Consider the following 19633-nt stretch of genomic DNA (forward strand, 5'->3'; position numbering starts at 1 on the left):
GAAACGTTTTTCTCCTTCTCCAGGCAGACGGGATTCGCCCTCCCGACTCATGTTGTTGCGGTTTCGTTTTTCGAGCACGTCGCGCACGTTGTTTAATAAATGTTGTTGATTTGATTGAGCTTCAGCGACAGCGAATGCCACCTGTAATTCTGTCTCCCAGTCCAAACGTGCAGAACATTTTGGTTGCATTGACGTTTTTACCACTAATTTTATCAAACGAGCAAACCAAGCTGCTAAAAACAGCGAAGTCAGAGCCAGCAGCGCTACGTACACTGGATAAGATGGCCGTCTCCGGATTGCGGGACCCACGCGAAACCACGCGGAACTGTGTCGACTTTTTCGACGTTATGGAAATCGCAGAAACAGCCACCACTGCAGGCAGGTTTTACTGCCGGGTGCCTGGGTGCCTTCTGTGCTGAGTTCGGTTCTGTTTTCCGTTGCCGAATGCCAACCGGCAATCAACGTGGTTTTGTATTTCTGCGTGTCAGCAACGTAGCAGCAACATCGTGATGGCAGTGCTGTGCGTTGTGAACAGAAGACTGGAATTGTCACCGCTGTGACCGCGTGTTCGCGTATCAGTGGTGTAAAAACAAGATGAGATGACGTAAACTGACGGGCATTGATGCCACTGGTCGAGCCGTGATCGGAGGGGGCGGAGTGTCGCAGGTTGACATTCCGCTTTACATTAAAGAGTTTAAGACCCCTTGAGGGATTAGGTGCAATCGATCGACGTGCGGATAGTCAAGTTGGAACGTTGGTCTGAACCGTAAGTTCCTATCGTACAGTGGCCAATGTGACTGTCGGTTATCTCCTCTCCGAGAGCGATTGCGCTCTGGGGAAAGGACTAACAGTACAAAAATTTGACGGAAAGTACGTATATTTACAGTTTGGAATTTTAGCATTGAGAAAAAATTATAAATAGAATCGATGTATATACTACGGTTTCTGGAGGAACTGCCCTCCAAGTGGCGCGCTGGGATGAGCGCTAGAAGTTTTCGAGCTCGCCACGGCGTAACTCCGTACACTTAACACCTGCCGCAAGTCGCGGCTTTGACTGCATTCAAGGTGATCGAAAAGCAATTTCTCTGCCCGTGAAGCATCACTTCCAGCTGAGTGAATTTCAGCCGTGCGCGAACAGCACAAATAGAAAAACAAAGACTACAATAAAAATACTGGCTACGACGTGCCGTGCGGGGAAGCAAACATATGGCTTGAAACCGCATTGGAGCGGCTTGATTTATTTGGCTACATTGGTAAACAGAAAAAAAATGCTGTATTTGCTCTTGGAAATTTATTCCCACTGAACGCTGTAGTGACCACAACTTACAAAACCGCCGAACTCCAAAATATACTGAAAAGCACACACACACATAATCGCGAGGAATAGAGGGCAGCAGGTGTGAACTTCGAACATCGCATTTTATCTATGCAATCAAGAATTGCACCCTTAATTCCCCGACGAACGATGTCCTTCGCAAATCTGACTCGTTCAGCACTACCATCTACACATTTCCTAAACCAAGGGACAGTTTAGACAACCGAGCTTTTCGGGCAGTGGTTAAGTGTCTGATCTGGTAAATGTTCCGTCGGCCCCTGAAAAGCCATTAAACACCCCATTTTACTTTTTTTAAGTGCCTATACTTCGTTTCACCTTATGTCCGAGCGCGGCCGATGTTATGAGCCAAAGGGTCAATCAAACAGCGCAAAAAAGCGCAACGTCATGGCGTGCACTCTGCGCTTGATAGGACTAGCCGGCGGAGGAGCACGCACAGAGAGACGGCGAATACCGGACGCCGGTTTCTCTGTGGACGAATACCAACTGCAGAGAGCCCGCCATGACGTAGTGCCTCTTTCGCTGTTTGATTGGCCCTTCGGCTCATAACATCGGCCGCGCTCGGACCAAAGCTGAAACGAAGTATAGGTAGAACGCCTACGCCACAAACTAAAGTCCTACAAAAAAAAAGAAGAAAAACGCAATATCTACATGATTAAACTTTGTGGCTGACGTCTCGAAATAAAATGACGTTTCGGAATCGCTCCCCAGTCAAAATGTCTTACGATTCAAATATTTTGTTCGTTTGTTTTTTCTCGGGGGAGGTTTATTTTGTTTTTCTTCTTTTTGGGGGTGGAGCTTAGTGTATTTTTTTTTTAGATGGAGCTGTTAAGAGCTAGTTTCGCCAGTTTCGTGTCCGCGGACAAACAAATCTCGACACAAACCTCTGAACAGCTACCGCCATGTATGAGCAACGGCGGCAACCAGACAACCAGCTTGCCGGTTGTCTGGTTGCCGCCATCGCTCAAAGATGGCGGCACACAGTACCAGCTCCGCTGCTCTTCCTTCTTTACCAGAGTGAAAAGGCTTAAAGTTTTTCTTCTTTTTTTAAATTTCGACTTACCTTGAGGATGGAGCATTTCCGCTGGTTCTCCACTTCCTTGGGCAGTGGCGGCGCCGTCGACTGCGGAGGCGGCGACGAAGGAGGAGGGCTCCCCACCGAAGAAGCCCCGTCCTCGTTGCCCGCCGGCACGCTCCTGGACCGCATGAAGGCCGCCCTGGACCTGTGTCCGGCGGCGGCGGCGGCGGCCGCGCTGGCCGGAGGCATGGAGTGCCTCGTCTTGCGCCGCTTGTACTCGGACACCATGCTCTGGATGGTCTTCTCGGTCACTACGGTGTACACGCGGTCCGGCTCCAGCGTCCGCTCTTCCGACGGGGGGTCGGCGGCGGGCTCCGACGACGAGTCCGAGTCCGTGCTCGAAGGTCGGTGGCCGCTCGGCGAACCTCCGCCCACGCCCTCCCTACTGGGGGCATACAAAAGACGCTGGCGACCAAACAACTTAAAAACAAAACAAAAAAAAAAAATAAGGCGGCGTCACCTAGTCGGTTTTTTACGTTGCCCAAGCACTTAAAGGGATGGTGAACCGAAAATTGGATTTCAAAAAAACAATGCTGGAGGTGTAGGCGGGACGCTACAATCCCTACACTACTAGTAAGGCGATATCTCAAATGGACGGCCGTATTTTTGGAAAAAGAAGTCGATGTTGAACCAGGCCGACGAGGCGCGTAACCGTCAAGATACCTAGTTTCCTCCTCTCTTCGCTTCGCTCCCTCAAAGCCGCGAGGCGGAGAAGACGCGAGGCCGTTCCCTCTCCTTCTCGGAGAAACATGACGTCAACAATCCTGCCAAATGCGCCTCTTTTTTTTTTTTTTTTTCTTTTTTTTTCTAAATACGGTCATCAGTTTGAGGTATCGCTGTATGAGTGATGTTTTTGTGTTTGTGGCATCCCGTTGCACGCTTCTGCCGCGTGTTTTGGGGAATCCAGATTTCGGTTCAGCATCCCTTTAAGACGTTGGTGGACACCTTAAATGAGACTTTTCTTCCCATTTGTTTAATGCTAAGATTTTCACAACGCTCTAACTTTCTCCACCTTCGAACACAGTTTGTGATTCTATTCTTATCTCAATCGCCGCGGTATGCATCGAGAAGCCCGATGATTAATACCTGTCAATTTCTTCCTTCCATTAACTTCGTCGCTCCCTCCACTGGCATGACGCGTCACACTCTAAGTAAATTGTACAGACGCGCCAAATTACCTTTGCTTGTTTGCGACGGAAAGGAACGGCGGCCACATACGAGAGAGAGAGAGAGAGAGAGAGATGGGCCGGTGTGAGTGTGACGGGCAGCGAAAATCGCCTGGCTTAGACATTCCGCCCAATGGAATGAAATGCGATGGCACTTGATGAGGATTTTTGACGAGCCGCACTATACCTATCGGAATGATATTCAACGTGGCACGTGGCGAAGGAATTTGGAATGGATATAAAGGACCTCTTCAAAAATGGACATTTTCCTTTGGCGCATCACATCCTTTTTCACGAAATGCCGTCGCGCATACACACCTACTAGATCATTTTACTAGAACGCCACTGCTGCGCTACAACTCAGCCTTCGCCCCCACGTAGCGGAGAGGGCGTAGCGGGGGTCGGCGGAGCATCGACTACCGTTATCGGAATCATCAGAGCGATATACTAAAACTCCCTAGTGTTAGCGCACCCCCCCCCCCCCCCAACATTTTTTTTTTTTTTTTTTTACTCTGCACGGCGCTACGCCGTTGGTCAGGAGCGCCATGACGTCAAACTCAGCCTTCGCCCCCACGTAGCCGAGAGGGCATAGCGGGGGTCGGCGGAGCATCGAATACCGTTATCGGAATCATCAGAGCGATATACTAAAACTCCCTAGTGTTAGCGCACCCCCCCCCCCCCCTTCCAACCTTTTTCTTTTACTCTGCACGGCGCTACGCCGTTGGTCAGGCCCGTCATGACGTCAAACCAATAGCTTCACTTCGTTGCTGACACTCCCTCGTGGCCTTGCTACGGCGCGACCAACCGAACACCAGCTCGCAAAATCCCTGCAGGGTTCCCGTATAAAACTATCGACATTAAAAAAAAAGAGATATATATATATACACGCTCGGTGATGCTGACAAAGACTGGTAAGGGCAGAACGTCTGATAGACAAAGACTGGTAAGGGCAGAGCGTCTGAACGACACCACCTACCGAAGATCCGCTTCCATTCCTCGCACCACGCCGAGAAATAGAGCGGCACGACACGAAAGGCCGCGAAGCGCGCGACCGCGCCTCTTCGCGGGTCGTGGTAATGGGGAGTTTTCGTAGCTAGTTTTCGCCGTCCTGAAACACTCTCCACAACCCGCTACGATACCCGAAACTCTACAGTCAAGGCTATCGGCACGCAGACGCAGCAGAGGCTTCTTCGTTGCGGAGGGCTTAGTGGAGGGGGAAACTCGGTCTACGAAGCGTGCTTTGGCCACCGACCTTGGACAGCTCAGTGGGCAAAGTATACTTGCCGAGTTCAAATTCTGTCGGGGACTGAAGTCTTTTTATATGGGTCTCTATGAGCGTAACGCTTTTTTGGTGTCAGTTTTTCGCTACAGCCGACTGTTACAGCTGGCCGTTACGAAACTCCATGAAAATGAACTAATAAAACCAATTCTGTGTTTAAACAAAACAATTAGACGTTTACAATTCTCTGTTATGCCTAATTAGAGCGCAGCTCTTGAGGAGGAGGAGGGGAGGGTACGGTGGAGAGAGCCACGAGTGACATCAGACGTGACGTCACGTGTGACGTCACGAGGGTAAAATTTTCCCACTAAATTCGGCGGAAAAATATTCACGCTAAGTTTAGCGGAAGAATTTCCCGTCAAATATAGCGGGAAAATGTCACCCTCGTGACGTCATTATGAGAAATGTTCCTTGATGCAACGCAAGTCGGTAACGGGCGCCTAACAGTTGCGCTCTGAAATGAGACGTTTACAAATCTCTGTAATGCAAAATTAGAGCGCAGCTTTTGAGGAGGAGGAGGGGCGGGTACGGAGAGGAGGGTATGCCCCTCCTCCTCCTTCGTACCCTCCCCTCCTCTGCTCCTCTCAATCCTCCTCCTCCCCTCCTCCTCCTTTCATCCTCCTGCCCCCTCATCCTTCCCCTCCTGCTCCTCCTCCTCCTCCAGTGTACCCTCCCATCCTCCCCTCCATACCCTCCCCTCCTCCCAGTTTCCCTGCTAAATTTATCTGGAAAACTGACGCCACGTGACCTCAACACCCAATTCAGTTTCCCCGCTAAATTTACACATGAGTTTGTCACGTCACCCATGAACGAATTCAGTTTCTTCGCTAGATTTAGCGGGAAAATTTATGCTACTTGACCTCAACACAAACTTAATTTCCCGCGAAATTTAGCGGAGCCGTTACGCCGACGGCGACGCCGCTATACGCAGAAAGGATGACTCACCGATCCCCGTGCGGCAGGATCTCGGGGAGCGTGTCCGGCTGTGCCATGAGATAGAAAATGGGCTGGTCTCCGACCTGGTCCACGATGGCGTTGCCCTTGGCCTCCGGTGAAGCCACGCGCGCGTAGTGGACGCACAGTTCTTGGAACAGTTGTCGCAGACGCCCGAACGGGTTCCAGTTCAACGTGCGGCCGCCTTCCTGCAGGGCGAGTTCCTCGCTTGAAACCTCCACGCCTGCACTCGGCAGTGTGCCGGACACTACACCAGTCCCATCGGTTAGACGGACCTCAAACTGTGCCCGTTGTCAGTGACCCGAACTCCTCGACCTACGAAATTTCGTGCACCGTCTTTTTTTTCCCCGTCAGCAACGCGAACGCGACTGCTCCACGGAGATATCGGCTCGAAAAGCTATCCTGGCTCGCCCTTAGATCTTTCGGCTTGGGTATACAGTAACCAAACGCTAAATGCCATTTTTACGCTCGCAACCTTTCACGCACGGTACGAGAAAAACGGTACGTCGACGACCAAGCCAAAAGTTCGTCCGTAGCGTACGGTCCAGTTAGGCGGGTCGAACAAGCTTCAAAGCGTAGACACGACAAAAAGCACCGCGTCCACAAGCTTCGTAGCCGATTGTTCGACTCCAACCGGCAACCCCCCCCCCCCCCCCCACCTCCCCAAAAAAGAAAAAGAAAAGGTCCCTACCGGCGTTATACCGAAGCGTGAGCGTATCGCTCGCAAGCAAGCATGTTTTCGCAATGTCGGCGAGAAGAGTTGCTTGCACTTTGAGCCATATACTGCGTCGACCACTAAGCCAACAAGGTACGCAAGCTACGTCCTCGCTGATTCAATCCATCGCCCGCCCTTAATCGCCTTTGCGCTGGAGCATGCGCAGAAGGCGTGTGGTCCGAGACAGATGGAAGACTGGTTAAAAGGTCAAAAATAGGAGCCGGCGGATTTGTCCGACGGCCACCTAGCTCGAGAACAGGGCCTGCTGTCATCGACGAATGTACGCGGAAAAGAGGCAGACGCTCGCGAGTTGGAATCACCGCGCGCTAGCATCGTGCAGGTCGTGGGACGCCCCAAGACGCACTTAAGATGGTGTGAGATAAAGTCGTGATCGTAACTATGCTGCCACGAACGTGTCTACGACCGCTGTGTTTACCACGTCCTCACACGTGATCCCTCCATTTCCGCTTGATGACGTCGTAAAAGAGTCCCGCCGTTGCATGCCGCGATTGTGGACGCGGCAGACGCCTGCTCGGCTGGCTGCATGTACAGTCGGGAGCAAAAGTTTGCGGGGCACGGGAGCGCGTGCCGAAATGCATCGCTGCGCCGTTCGACGGCGCTCCACCGCATTAAAAAGCCGCGCTTTGCGCATGCGCGCCCTTCGTGGTGGCAGTCATGTCTCTTTCGCTCGTTTCTGTCCAACTCACTCCTGATAATCGGAGCCGGCGCCAGGGGCGCAAGTAGCCGTTTCGCTGGCTGTCATGCCTCGCGTCCTCTTCAGCTGCCTCAGCAGCCGCGCTGGGTAACGGAGCGCCTGGTTACCCCCCCCTCCCCCCCCCCTCCCCCCTTCCCCCTAGGCGATCTCCATGACAAAGCGCGGTGGCTGAGGCGGCTGAAGCAGACGCACAGCATGACAACCAGCGAAGCACTAACTCGCGCCCCTGGCGCCGACTCCTGTTATCAGGAGTTCGTCGAAAAGGAACGAGCGAAAGAAACACGATTGCGAGCACGAAAGACGCGCATGCGCAAAGGGAGTTTCCTTAATGCGGCGGCGCGCCGTCCGACGGCGCGGCGATGCATTTCGGCACGCGCTCCCGTGCCCCGCAAACTTTTGCACCCGACTGTACGTGCTCCAGCCACACAATCGGCGAAAAAAAAACTCAGCGGCCAGGAGGTGGGACGACGGGACGGCACGCCTAAACCCACGCCTATAAAGCCACGCTTTAGAGTAACCACACACATTTATAACGATGCTTATCAAATCGCCGTTGCCGGTTCATCCGACAGCTCTGCCAACACCCCGGTTCCCGTGACGTCATTTGTAATCATTTCAAACGTTACTACCGGGTGTCTCGGGTAGCGGCCAGGCTCTTTAAACCGACCGCGAAATTCGGTTTTTTAACCTATCGCGCTACAATTTTGTGCAGCGTCGCCCACAGGTGCTGCACTTTTTCTATAAAAATTGCAAAGAGCGAACTTCCCCGAGGGAAAAGTAAAAAAACAAAAGGCTTAGCTCCTATGGAAACCCAGCACAGGGCGCCCTATTGTTTCAAGACCGGTGGTCTCGCTGCATTTCCATAGGAGTTAAGCCTTTTCTTTTTTTACTTCTTCCTCGGGGAACTTCGCTCTTTGCAATTTATATAGAAAAAGTGCACCACCTGTGGGCGACGCTGCACAAAATCGTAGCGCGATAGGTTAACAAACCGAATTTTGCGGTCGATTTAAAGAGCCTGGCCGCTACCCGAGACACCAGGTAGATTACCTCAGTCGTGGAACTCTCGCGGAAGGGGGTACCCCGCTCACTCACTTCAGTACGCCTCCCGTCGTTCGAAGCGCCATTTAGCTTTTCGTTTCCGAACTGTGTGTTTCATAGAGTACGGTGGAACTAGACGCTGCGCTTCGAAACTTACGTATTCCATAGAATACACTGCAGTTACCAATAGGAGCCGTCCGGCGCGTCAAAAGACGGGAGGCGAGTCGTGGTAAGTGGGAAAAGGGGGGGGGGGGGGGGGCGGGTTCTGCTCGCGCATGCAGCGTCTATGAGCAGTTCCGTGTGTGAGCTAATCTAATAACGTTGGCCACTTTGGGACCTCCCCTCCTTCGATGCGTGGGCGGCATAGGACGGTAAACGGAGCGGTCGGTGGCGGGTTCCGGGCAGCGTACGGCGCCGTACCTGGGAGTCGGGTCCCTCCCGCGACACCGTGTGCTCGACGACGCCGAAGGAGTCGCTCCCGCGCCGCGCGTGCTGGCGCCGTCGGCGCAAACGCCTCTCGGACAGGTTGCTGGTGCGCCTCGGAAGTCGCGCCGGGGAGTTGGCGCTGCCGTCGGCGTCCGAAGCGAAGCAGGAAGACGACGTCGACGCACGGTCCGGCAGCGGGCTGCAACGGTCGGAATCTGCAAACTGCTCCGAGACGCTCGGGCCTTTGTCCTCTTCGTGCAACTCGTCTTCGGCATTGCCTGAAAAAAAAAATGAAAGCCGTTTACAAATCCCTGTAACGCCGAATTGGAGCGCAGCTCTTGAGGAGGAGTAGGGAAGGGTACTGAGGGGGGACACGTCACCTGCGGGTAGTCACGTGACCCCAGGGGGGTCACGTGATCTCGAGGGAGGAACTCACGTGACCTCGGGGGGGGGGGGGGGGTCACGTGACCTCGGGGGGATCACGTGACATCGGGGGGTGGTGACGTGACCCCCCCCCCCCCCCCCCGGTTACGCCAACGTTGACGGCGACGCCGACGCCGCTCAGGCTGGAAACGGGCCCCTAAGAGCTGCGCTCTAAAAAAATAATAAGAGCGTCCGTTAGATTTGTTGTTTTGTTTTGTTTTTCAGCGGATAAACATTGCTGAAATAGATCGCCCGGCTTAGACATTCCGTCAAAATCAATGTAGGTACGATAGCAATTTTTGGTGTTTCTAACGAGCGGTACTTCCTACGGAATGATACGCAATGTGGCACATGACGTAGGAATGAGGAAAGTATAGATACGTAGCGGAGGGAGAAGGCGAGAGGGGGGATGTTAGCGGAAGAAAAAACAGAGCAAGGGTTGGGGACGCTAGCAGACGATGGACGCTTTCACCTCCTCCTGGCAGCTTGTGTTGCAAACGAGACACACAAACCACGTGACTTCTACCGAGCACTCCTACATCTAGGCACACTAATATACCCTATGCACTCACCATGCCCCTTGCGCGCGCGAGCCGGCGGCCGGTCCCCGCCGTCCCGATGAGACGCGACCAGCCTGTCGACCAGGTGCATGGAGAGCGGCTCCCGGGGCGGCTTCCTGAGGCAGAGCTCGAGGAGCACGACGGCCTGGACGGCCCAGCTGATGGCGGCCTGCTTGAACAGGTTGGCCGCCACCTCGGCCTGGGCCACCTTCTGCACGAGGAACTTGAGGCCCGGCCGCTCGTCGAAGTCCGTGGCCGTCGTGTGCGACTCCCCGAGCACGTCCAGCAGCCGCAGCAGCTCCTCCTCCGGCAGACGACCCAGCTGACCTTCGAGGCGACGGGCGATCGTGCAGTGGGTCACGTTAGAGAGTGTTTAGCAGACCGTTCCCCGATGACTCCGATAACGATACCGGATATTCCATCGCTGCCTTTGCGCGTGCATCGCGCATCGTTAATGGGTATCGTCATTGCCTATCGTTATTAGAGAGATTTAGGAAACAGTTTTTGCACATCCCATACGATACGACGGGCCCTCCGGCACGAACTGCGCATGTGCGAGTCTCTTCGGTAGCGCATGCGCCGTTCGTACCAGAGGGCGGATCGTACCGTATCGGATGTGTAAAAACGGTTCCTTAAAACTTTATATTGCAGTCTACGGTCTCATAAGCCTCCCTAAGGACACGAAAGGTTTTTAACGCCTCGTTCCTCGAATGAGTATCTCGACAAGAACCTTTATATTACAACGCGACCAAACACGGTTTGAAACGAACATCCGCGGTAGGGTTGCTCGATGCTTTTCGGTCCTCGGAAAGCCAGAGCTACCACTCCCGAGATTCACGACGTTCTCGGCGCTGTAGTGTATACACGCCGCGCGACGCTGATGACGCGAACGAGCCGATCGCGGGTTATTCCTATTCTTCGTTCGTAATTGAAAGCCCGCCGTCAAAGAGTTTCGACGGCATCGAAATACTACCCTAGAAGGTCAAATTGGGTTCCCTCCGATAACATTTCGAAGTAAAAAAATTCCCCAAAACGCCGATGTTGTGTTCGCGCCATGTTTCCAGCGTCACATACTCGCGGTGTTTCGGCTTTCTGCGATGCGTAGTTTATTTTTTTTTGCTAGCCGAAAAATACGGTTTCCTTTTTCTTTTTTTCTATCGATGGATGCGTGCACGCGTCGGTGCGCGAGTGAACGCACCAGCCAGCTGGGGGGTGTCCGCGGAACCTCGGCGTTCGGCCCCGCCGCCGGGGTGGCCCCGTGGCGACGGCGGGCAGCCGAGCACGCTGGCGAGGGCGGGCAGCCTGAACGGAGTGCCTTCGAGAAGGAGCGTCGCCAGGGTCTGCAGCAGGATCTGGTGCGACAGAAGACCCACGACCAGGCTGCGGAAGGGAACCCTGCCGCACACACAGAGACGCACGTCGCAAAAAAGAGAGCGAGAAAGGTCGACATCAAAAAGGGTGACAGCGACATTTATGTCCAAAGTACTATGATGCATGAAATGCAGCATTTGAGTAGCTGTCGTTTCGATTTCGATAGAAGGAAATGAACAGTCATTTCGAAAAATTAAAAACCTATGTTTTTTTTTTTTTTTTTTTTTTTTTGTTGTGAATTTCGAAGTTTGGCGTGGAAACTGACTCGCTACAAAGGTCACGTGACTTCAATTTCCCCGCTAACTTTAGCGGGGAAGTGAATTGGTATGGTAGGTTTCGTCAAGGTCAGATCACGTGGCATGAATTTGTGATGTCACTTTTCCCGATAAATTTAACGGGAAATGCGCAAATGGAAGGACGAACAAAAATTTTCGTCCGAGGCTTATTTGTTTCATTTTTTACCCTCAAAGCCAGTGGCGTTATAAAGGGGAGTGGTGAGAAAGCAAACAAACAAGAAATAAAAATTAAAAAAAAACACGTAAACAACGGGGAATGCATGGCTTACAACACTCGAACCAAAAAAAGCATAATCAATAATTGACGTTAGTAATGCCGGTACATGATTCAATCCATTCAAACCTTAAGAATAAATGATGCAAAAAAATGGTTATAGCAAAATGGGATCTAGACATGCGGAAACAAATGATGGCGGGGTTATCAGAATATTTCTGAGTACGGTGTTGTCCACCGGGATTTGTATTCCTACAGAAGAAACCAAGAATCCACGAATCACGAAACATTGTCAGCTTTTCAAAGTATTCCTCGTTCACGTACAGCCACCGCTGCCATTGTTTTGGCAGCTCTCCAATTCTTTTGGCGTAGAAAAAAGAACTGGGCCGCGCGACTGCATTCGGACGAACGCGTGTCGTGCGATTCATTTGTCGCCGACTGTCGTCGTTCGTCAAACTGTTGACACTATTCGCGTATTCTTGTCCGTGATATCAGTTGTTACAGCGCTCGCAAACTTCTCGGAATTGCAACTGCCTTAACCTTATCCTTCCCCGGAAATTTGATCATGTACCGCAATGAGAGGTGCAAATGCCGTGCATGCGTCGAATACGTTTTCTCGGGGCACGGGATATTCGAGGATTACGTTAACGCCTTCCGTAATTTTAATTATGCCATTCTTTTAGCGCGGAGCTCTTAGGCGCCCGTTTCCGAGTTGAGCGGCGTCCGCGTAACCGCGCGTTGCAGTATGAGACGTTGCGCGTTAAATTTAGCGGGAAAAACGCCACGAGTTCGTGTCAAGTCACCGATGAAGAAATTCGGCGGGAGGAGAAGAAAGGAAAATGGGAGGAGAGAAGGGGGAAAGGATGAGGGGGAAGATGAGGAGGAGGGGAGGAGGAGGAAGAGGAGCGGACGAGGGGAAGGTACGGAAAAGGAGGAGGGGGCCTAACCTCCGCTCCTCTTCTTCAAGAGCTGTGCTCTAGTTTCGCATTACAGAGATTTGTAAACGTCTTTCCTTTCTTTTCAACGATTTCTCACGGACTAGAGCCCCGGTCAACCCTGAACGACCCTTGTACTCCGTTCGACCTTACGCGGCACAGCAACGGACGCTACCAGCCACCGAAGCCAAACCGTGGCTCCAAGGCTGTCACGTGATCTTCCGGTTGGGCGGAGGAGCGACACGTGGAGTGTCAGATTGCCTAACGTGGCTCCTAGTTCCCGCTGCGGTCCATCCGAAGGTGAAACGGAGTCTAGTCGCTTCTTGGGTACACTCTTCTAATATCGGTGCTGCGTAAGAAGGCTCTATCGTTTTCATTTCTTCTTTAGCGCCACATTCAGGGAAGAGAGAACGGAGGCATAATACCGAAACTTCGAATGCAGGAGTCGTTATGCACTCATTTTCGGGAATGGCGATTTCAGAGACAGCGACACGAGAGCGTACCACGTCAAGCAACTTTATCTGCAAGAGTGCTCGCGAAAGGAAGGCCCTCGCACTCGTGCCTCTTACAATGGTTTACAAAATCTCAACGCTGCGTCCACTGATTGCTTGAGTGTCTTTTCCACACGGGGCCGATATTTGGCTAAAGAAAAGAAAAAAATCACGATAACGAGGGGCTTGCCCTTGTTAAGAGCGAATCCAATAATAGCGACACACTCTTTCTTCTGATCAATCTCAGAAAAAGGTGCGTCCGCGATGTTAGGTTGCATTTTTATTAGGAAGAAAATGCCACACGTGATTGGAATATTTATTGGTTTGGGACGCTTAGGCGGCATAAGCCTAGTTTTCGCCATAAAAAGACAAATCCAAACGACACTTTAGTCCCTCTTCAATTAGAGGAACTCAATTCGTAATTATATTTGGAGCAATATTGTGTCTGTTTTTATTAATTTTCCGTGCGACTGCGGACGCGGGGTGAATGGGTTGAACGGCCCACGGAGGGATCCCACCGAAATCTGGGTGTCCAAAGAAGTAATTCATCTCTCCACAGTATTATGAGTACTCTACGATTTCTCCGCGAGAGAGCTAATCTAGTGTCTGCAAAAGAAATTGAACCCATTGTGAATAAATAAAACAGCCCCGCGTAGTACGAAAAATATTACTTCTCACGTGGAGGTGGTGCAAGCCAAACGAACACATCACCCCGGAAGGGAGCTTTGCCACATTAAGACACCTACTGAGGGAAAGCCGAACCACATGGGACATTTTTCACGCGCTTCGTCCGCGTCAGCGTCACCTCGCGTCGGCTCGTGTCGGATCGCGTCGGCGCGCGTCGCTCCGTGCCGATATCTAAGCCGGCCAGGTCTCAGCGTTGGCACGCGCGTCGCATCTCTGTGGGTGACCTCCAGCGACGCGCGCCGACGCTGAAGCGGCCAAAGCGTCAGAATAAAAGTCAAATTAGTTGGGGCTTCGTGCACAAGGCCCGCTGGACAAAACAAGGAACAACGAAAAGGGCACTTCGTATGGCGTTGCCCAATTGCACTCAACAATATATAAAAATAAGGCATTCATAATAATGCGAACTGCGCAAAAGCTCAATTTATATAAAAAAGTGCAGTTATACTGTGATTTATTGATCAAACCATTATATGTAGACGCGTTCTACGAGGAACTTAGTGGACGCTAAAAGCCCATAGACGCAGATGCGTTTGAGCGCGGTGCGTTCCGTAGCAGCAAGAAGCTGCAGAACATTGCGGAGAACGTTCGCGCCAAGCTTGCATACACACAGTTGCGTAGACACGTAGTCGTACGCAGTCAAAAGCCAATAAGAACACACAATCGTCGTTTGCGGCTCACCAATAGGAAGCAAAATTCACAGCAACAAGGCTGCGCCCGGAGAGACAGCGTCGACGCGGCTGATCATTTGCGGCGATCGCGCCGGCATCCGCGACCTATCTTTAGCATGAACCATCGCGGCCTCTAAATAACTATCTCCCGCAGTAGCTCCCCGCTTCCCCGAAGGACAAAAGCGGGATCCATCTCCGAACGGGAAACCGGACGCCCGTTGCTGACGGGAGGGGGCAAGCACGCGACTCTCCCTTTTCTTTCTCCGCTTCCGACTGGTATCCGCAACGTTCGGAAACCGACGCCGCTCTGAGTGTTTAGCGAGGATGTACTTTCTTGCCTCGCCGCTGCGGGGCGAGGACACCTTTCCGCACTCAAACGCGTTCAAACGCGAATAGGTGCACGGGTCTTCACTCCAGTCTCAGCCTTTCAGGCACGCGACACCGTGTCTGGCGTATCCCGGTCCTCATTTTTTTATATTTTTATTTTCTGAATTGTGTTTTGGAGGTTTTTGCGGGGTTTCTTAAAGTGCCCAGGGCCGTCTTGCTAGAGACAGCGTCTCAGCTGAGACTGGGTGAAAGAAAGCACTGCCAAAGCCAGCGCGCGAACTGAGCGGGACTCAAACCGCGTCTCTAGACGCTCGCGCGCCCCGGCCTTGGCAGTGCGAGACGCTGTTCTAGCAAGCCGGCCCAGGAGCCCTCTGTCGTGCTCCATCTGTTTTCTTTCTTTTGGAGCGCAGCTCTTGGGCGCCCGTTTCCGTGCTTCGCGGCGCCGGCGTAACTGCGATAACTGTAGCGGGAGAAATGATGTCACGTGACCTCAACACCAATTCAATTCCCCGCTATATCTAGCGGACAATTTCAGTTTCTCCGCGAGATTTAACGCGAAAATTCCACGCTAAATTTAGCGGGGAATCGAATTGGTATTGAGGTCACGTGACGTCAATTTTCCCGCTAAATCTAGCAAAGAAACTGAATTTGTTTATAGCTGACGTGACACCAAGTCATGGACGTCACTTTCCCCGCTAAATATAGCGGGGAAACTGAATTAGTGTAGAGGCCACGTGGCGTCAATTTTTCAGCTAAATTTAGCGGGAAACTGAATTGGTGTTGAGGCCACGCGGCGTCAATTTTTCAGCTAAATTTAGCGAGGAAACTGCGAGGAGGTATAAGTATGGAGGAGGAGCAGGGGAGGGTACGGAGAAGGAGGAGGGGCATATCCTCCCCTCCTCCTCAAGAGCCGCGCTCTAATTTCGCGTTACAGAGATTTGTAAGCGTCTTTCACCTTTTCTTTCACGCTTACCTTGCGTGACCGGCAGAGCTCGGGACGCAGGTCTTTGGCAACCAGCCAACTTCCTTCGACCCTGGCCACTGTCAACGCTCTGAACGGCCACCGTGGCACGCTTCACTTATCAAGGCTAAATCCAAGTTAACCTCGGTAAGAGCGCAATTCTGCATTAAACAAAAAAATCGACAACGAACGATGTACAAGGTGTTTAAAAAAAGGGCAGGTCTTTTTTTTTTAATATTTTTACCGTAAAAATAAAGTACGCATCGTCGAACGCTCATTCTTCGCTGAAATGTAGCGCAAGAGGTCCGAACCAGGTGCTAAAGTTTCAGAACTAACCGTTATTTCATTCAAAAGTCCGTAAGTAATTTTCTGAGATTTTTCATCGGAAAATGGCGGCCGACGGAGTTTTGGATTACGTGGAGCTGAATGGCGCCAGTTACCTAAGACGAAAGAGGGGCCCGGTTTCCTAATTAATATTTTCAGAAACTCCCGCGGGTTTTGCACGAGATCATCGGTTATTTCTGGAACTCTGACATCTGGTTCGAACTGGTAGCGCTACATTTGGCCGGAGAATGAGCGTTTGGCGATGCGTAGTTTATACTTAAAATAAGATATAAAAAACACTTTTTTTTTGGGGGGGGGGGGGGGGGGGGCAGAGGGAATTAGGGAGGGGGTCACTTTGTACTACATTCATGAAACAACGTGCAAGGAGCACATCCGCTTAAAGACACCCTCTGGCGCTTGCTGAAAGAAAAGCACTCCATAGATAACTGAAAAGACAGCCGTAAGAAATTTCGGAACTCCTCTCGTCACGATCACATTCATGTCGGGACGATTATTGTTCTCATCCCAAGGCGCCGAAGCGATAATCCTGCGCTTAGAGGACCAGCATGCCTCACCGCATTCCTACAAACATTGCGCAGTAAATAAGAAAAAAAAAAGAAAAAGAAAAGCGACGTAAATCCAGCCCGTATTGAAGACACCACGGTGCGATAAACGAGCGAAAAAAAAAAACTAAACAAGAAAATAAACGTGAAGCTAGCCCGTTGGTATCTGTCTCCGCGAAACTGCTCAATAGTAAAAAATTGCTTCTTTAAGTTTCCGAAACATTTCAAGTTTTATATTAAAATAAGCACTACAGGTAGTACGACGATCACCGCACTAAGAGAAGTCAAAGCAAACACGAAAACTAGTCCACTCGCATTTATCTCCGCGAAGCTCAGTAGTGACAAACTACTGTAATTAAATTAGCAAAACATTCGAAATTGCATGTGGGAAAAATATATGACCACCTCACATTAATTACTTAATCTCCAAAGCCGATACGTTCGAAACAAATCGCGAGTTCCATGTACCAACAAAGCAAACTCGCTCCAAACTCCCCGTGCAAAGTTAATCACGCGAGTTTAACAAGCAGTCAATGAGCCGATCATACTTAGGGACGCCCGCGATGCGCTTGAGCAGCATGTTCTTATCCGCATCACAAGGAAGAGGGCGAGGAGGATGTGTCGGCGTACGACAGCCACCTGGCCCGATACCTACACGACAGCACAAACCTGTGTCTGGGGACTCGTAAGGGCACGGTAGAACGTCACGAAAAAAAAAAAACCAATAAAATAAAACGAAGTGGCGGCCCCGACAAATTACCATTAGCGCGTAAGTTGCAAAACAGAAAGCGCGGGTTAGAGAAACAAATGACTGCGCGAAATCGAGGCAAAACGGGAAAGAAGGAACAGAGATTAACGTAGCCTGTTAAGTTTAAAAAAAAAAAGTCAAACTAACAACGTATAATATAATGCCCTTCGGGACACGGCAAACGCTGAAAGACCAGCCTCTGTTTCTTTCGCATCGCTCGAAACTGGCGATTTTATTTATGAAACTTTAATGTAGTTCTTTGTTATCCGGTAACGCGTCGTTAAACTCGCATTAAAGACCGATCAAACAGTGTGGAGCGTAAAAAAAATAAAGAAAGGTAAATGACGCCTCGCGGGTTGGGAATGCCACCATGATCACTCGGAGAGAAGGAGTAAAAACAACCAGGTGGGGAAACTGCTCTTTGTTTTGGCCGCAATGTCCGTCCGGTGTGCGAAAGGGGTGCCCCGCCCTGACAGGAAAGCCGTGTCCAGAGAAGCCGATAACAACGGCACGGTTATTCAAACCATTTGTTTCGGAGGACGCGGGAAGCAGAGGACAAGACGGCTGGAAGGGTGGATGGACGGATGCCAACGACTGAACACTTTAATCGGGCGGCGACTCGCGCCACCTACCGGGTACTTGTAACTTCAACGGTAAGCCTCTATCTAATATAAAATATATTAAGGTTACGCTTTTTCAATAGTGATACTTCCAAACGGGTTTTAATGCAGCCACCTCAGTAAATAGGGCACTTCAATAAAACAGAGTCAAGGGCTGAGTTCGATACCGCTGTGATGGCAGCCCACCGGCTTCTATTTAAATGCGCGGGAATCCTATCGGAGGTAATAGAGTCCAAACAGCAAGCACTAGAAACGCAAAATGGAAACCCAGAGAGTAAAACATATCCGCACCCCGGTTTCAGGAAGATATGTCTCCATAAAGAGAAGAAGAAGATACAACAGCAGTGTTCTTAAAGGAAGCTTGAGTTATCACGGAGAGGGGAGTTCACGGAGAAGTGTGAGCTTCTACTCACGTCTTCCGCTCAAGTGGAAACTCCAATCTAATGTTCGCCATTTTGAAACGTTCGAGATCACGGTTCTCACGTTTCTCGTAGACATATAAAAACAAAAAAAAAAACAAAAAAAAAAAACGCAAGCTCAAAGGTGATTCGGAACGGTGCGAGAGGTCTACCGACCGTCTACCGTTTCTCACCCTTTCACGAGTTAACGCGACCGACGAAAGAGTCGTCAGTTTGCAGCACTCTTCCTGATCGAAAGACAGATGCTCTAAAATGTGACTTGAACGGAGTCCGCCGCGAGTTCCGAGTCAACATGGCCACCCAGCGCCCCTGTTATAAGGAGCTTTCACGAGACGTACGTCTGACTCGAAATCCCGCAGGGCGCCACGGTAATTTTCGCCCTGCGTCGTCCTATGCGCGGAAGCAGCGTCTTTCAACTCGCTCGAGTTCTTTTGGACCGTGGTCGACTGCGGCAGCCACGGAAGTCGGTAACATAAAACGGCATCGTCTGGCACTCGGTTTTTAATGCATTCCGGTCTTTGTTGGGCTTGAAGACGGTTTTTGTTAGGCAATCGAGAAGTCCACCGATCGGCGGCCGAGATGGCCCGAGTAGGTGACTCGGACAGCGAAAAAGCGGAGTAAACATGGCTTTTATGCGGCCCAAATTACGTCCCCGGTCGCACTTACCGAGTTCTGTCCTCGAAGGAGCCACTCGCTATACCTCAACGTTTCACCGACACCGACAGACGACGCCAATAACCAATCATAGGCACGCAAACTCGCGAGGAAAGTGGCGGGCGATGTTCAACAACTCGGCGCAACGCGGCTTACTGGAAGTGAAAAGCCATTTCGTGAAACCGCCCGTTAGGAACGTCGCGGAGTTCATACTCAAAAAAAAAAAAAGCAGACTAATAGCCAGCACGTCGACTTTAATGGCCGACGTGCTCGGTAGAAGAGATGTGCGGCATCACTACTTTTTCGCCTTGCGGCAACCTAAAGGAATGCGAATGCAAGTGTCCCGTGTAAGTGACACGTAACCTTTGGTCAAGCTAAAAAAAAAAAAAAAAAAAAAACCCTGGGGACGATAAGTTTATACGTAGTGCTTCTTTGGAGCGTCGTTCGTAATCCTCCAGGCAGGGGATGATTTCCGGAGTGAAGGAGACGAAGGACTCATCGGCAATCCCGAGCTTCCTTTGCGGAGATGCTTCCCGCCACACGACGTACAGAGCGACAAATCCGAAAGGCTCCCCTAGTTTAGGCGTCTCCGAACCCCGGTTCGTGGGTCTGCACTCTTTTCGATGGAGCTCGGCCCGCTGCTAGCGAGGCAGAAAGAGGTGCGCGTA

General features: G+C 51.3%; 1 protein-coding gene across 1 annotated transcript in view; it reads right to left on the bottom strand.

Annotated features, from left to right (window-relative positions):
* The window catches only part of LOC8029617 (brefeldin A-inhibited guanine nucleotide-exchange protein 3), a 174526-nt gene that overhangs the window by 2291 nt on the left and 152602 nt on the right, over nucleotides 1–19633 (bottom strand). Inside the window, exons 31-35 of the mRNA XM_040206181.2 lie at nucleotides 10886–11082; nucleotides 9700–10014; nucleotides 8699–8982; nucleotides 5802–5998; nucleotides 2397–2796 (exon numbers count right to left, since the gene is read on the bottom strand). Coding sequence (XP_040062115.1) covers nucleotides 2397–2796; nucleotides 5802–5998; nucleotides 8699–8982; nucleotides 9700–10014; nucleotides 10886–11082 — 1393 coding nt within the window. The remainder of the gene's footprint in view (nucleotides 1–2396; nucleotides 2797–5801; nucleotides 5999–8698; nucleotides 8983–9699; nucleotides 10015–10885; nucleotides 11083–19633) is intronic.

This window comes from Ixodes scapularis, unplaced genomic scaffold, assembly GCF_016920785.2.
Source record: "Ixodes scapularis isolate PalLabHiFi unplaced genomic scaffold, ASM1692078v2 PGA_scaffold2__306_contigs__length_199485367, whole genome shotgun sequence".
Lineage (NCBI taxonomy): Eukaryota > Metazoa > Arthropoda > Arachnida > Ixodida > Ixodidae > Ixodes > Ixodes scapularis.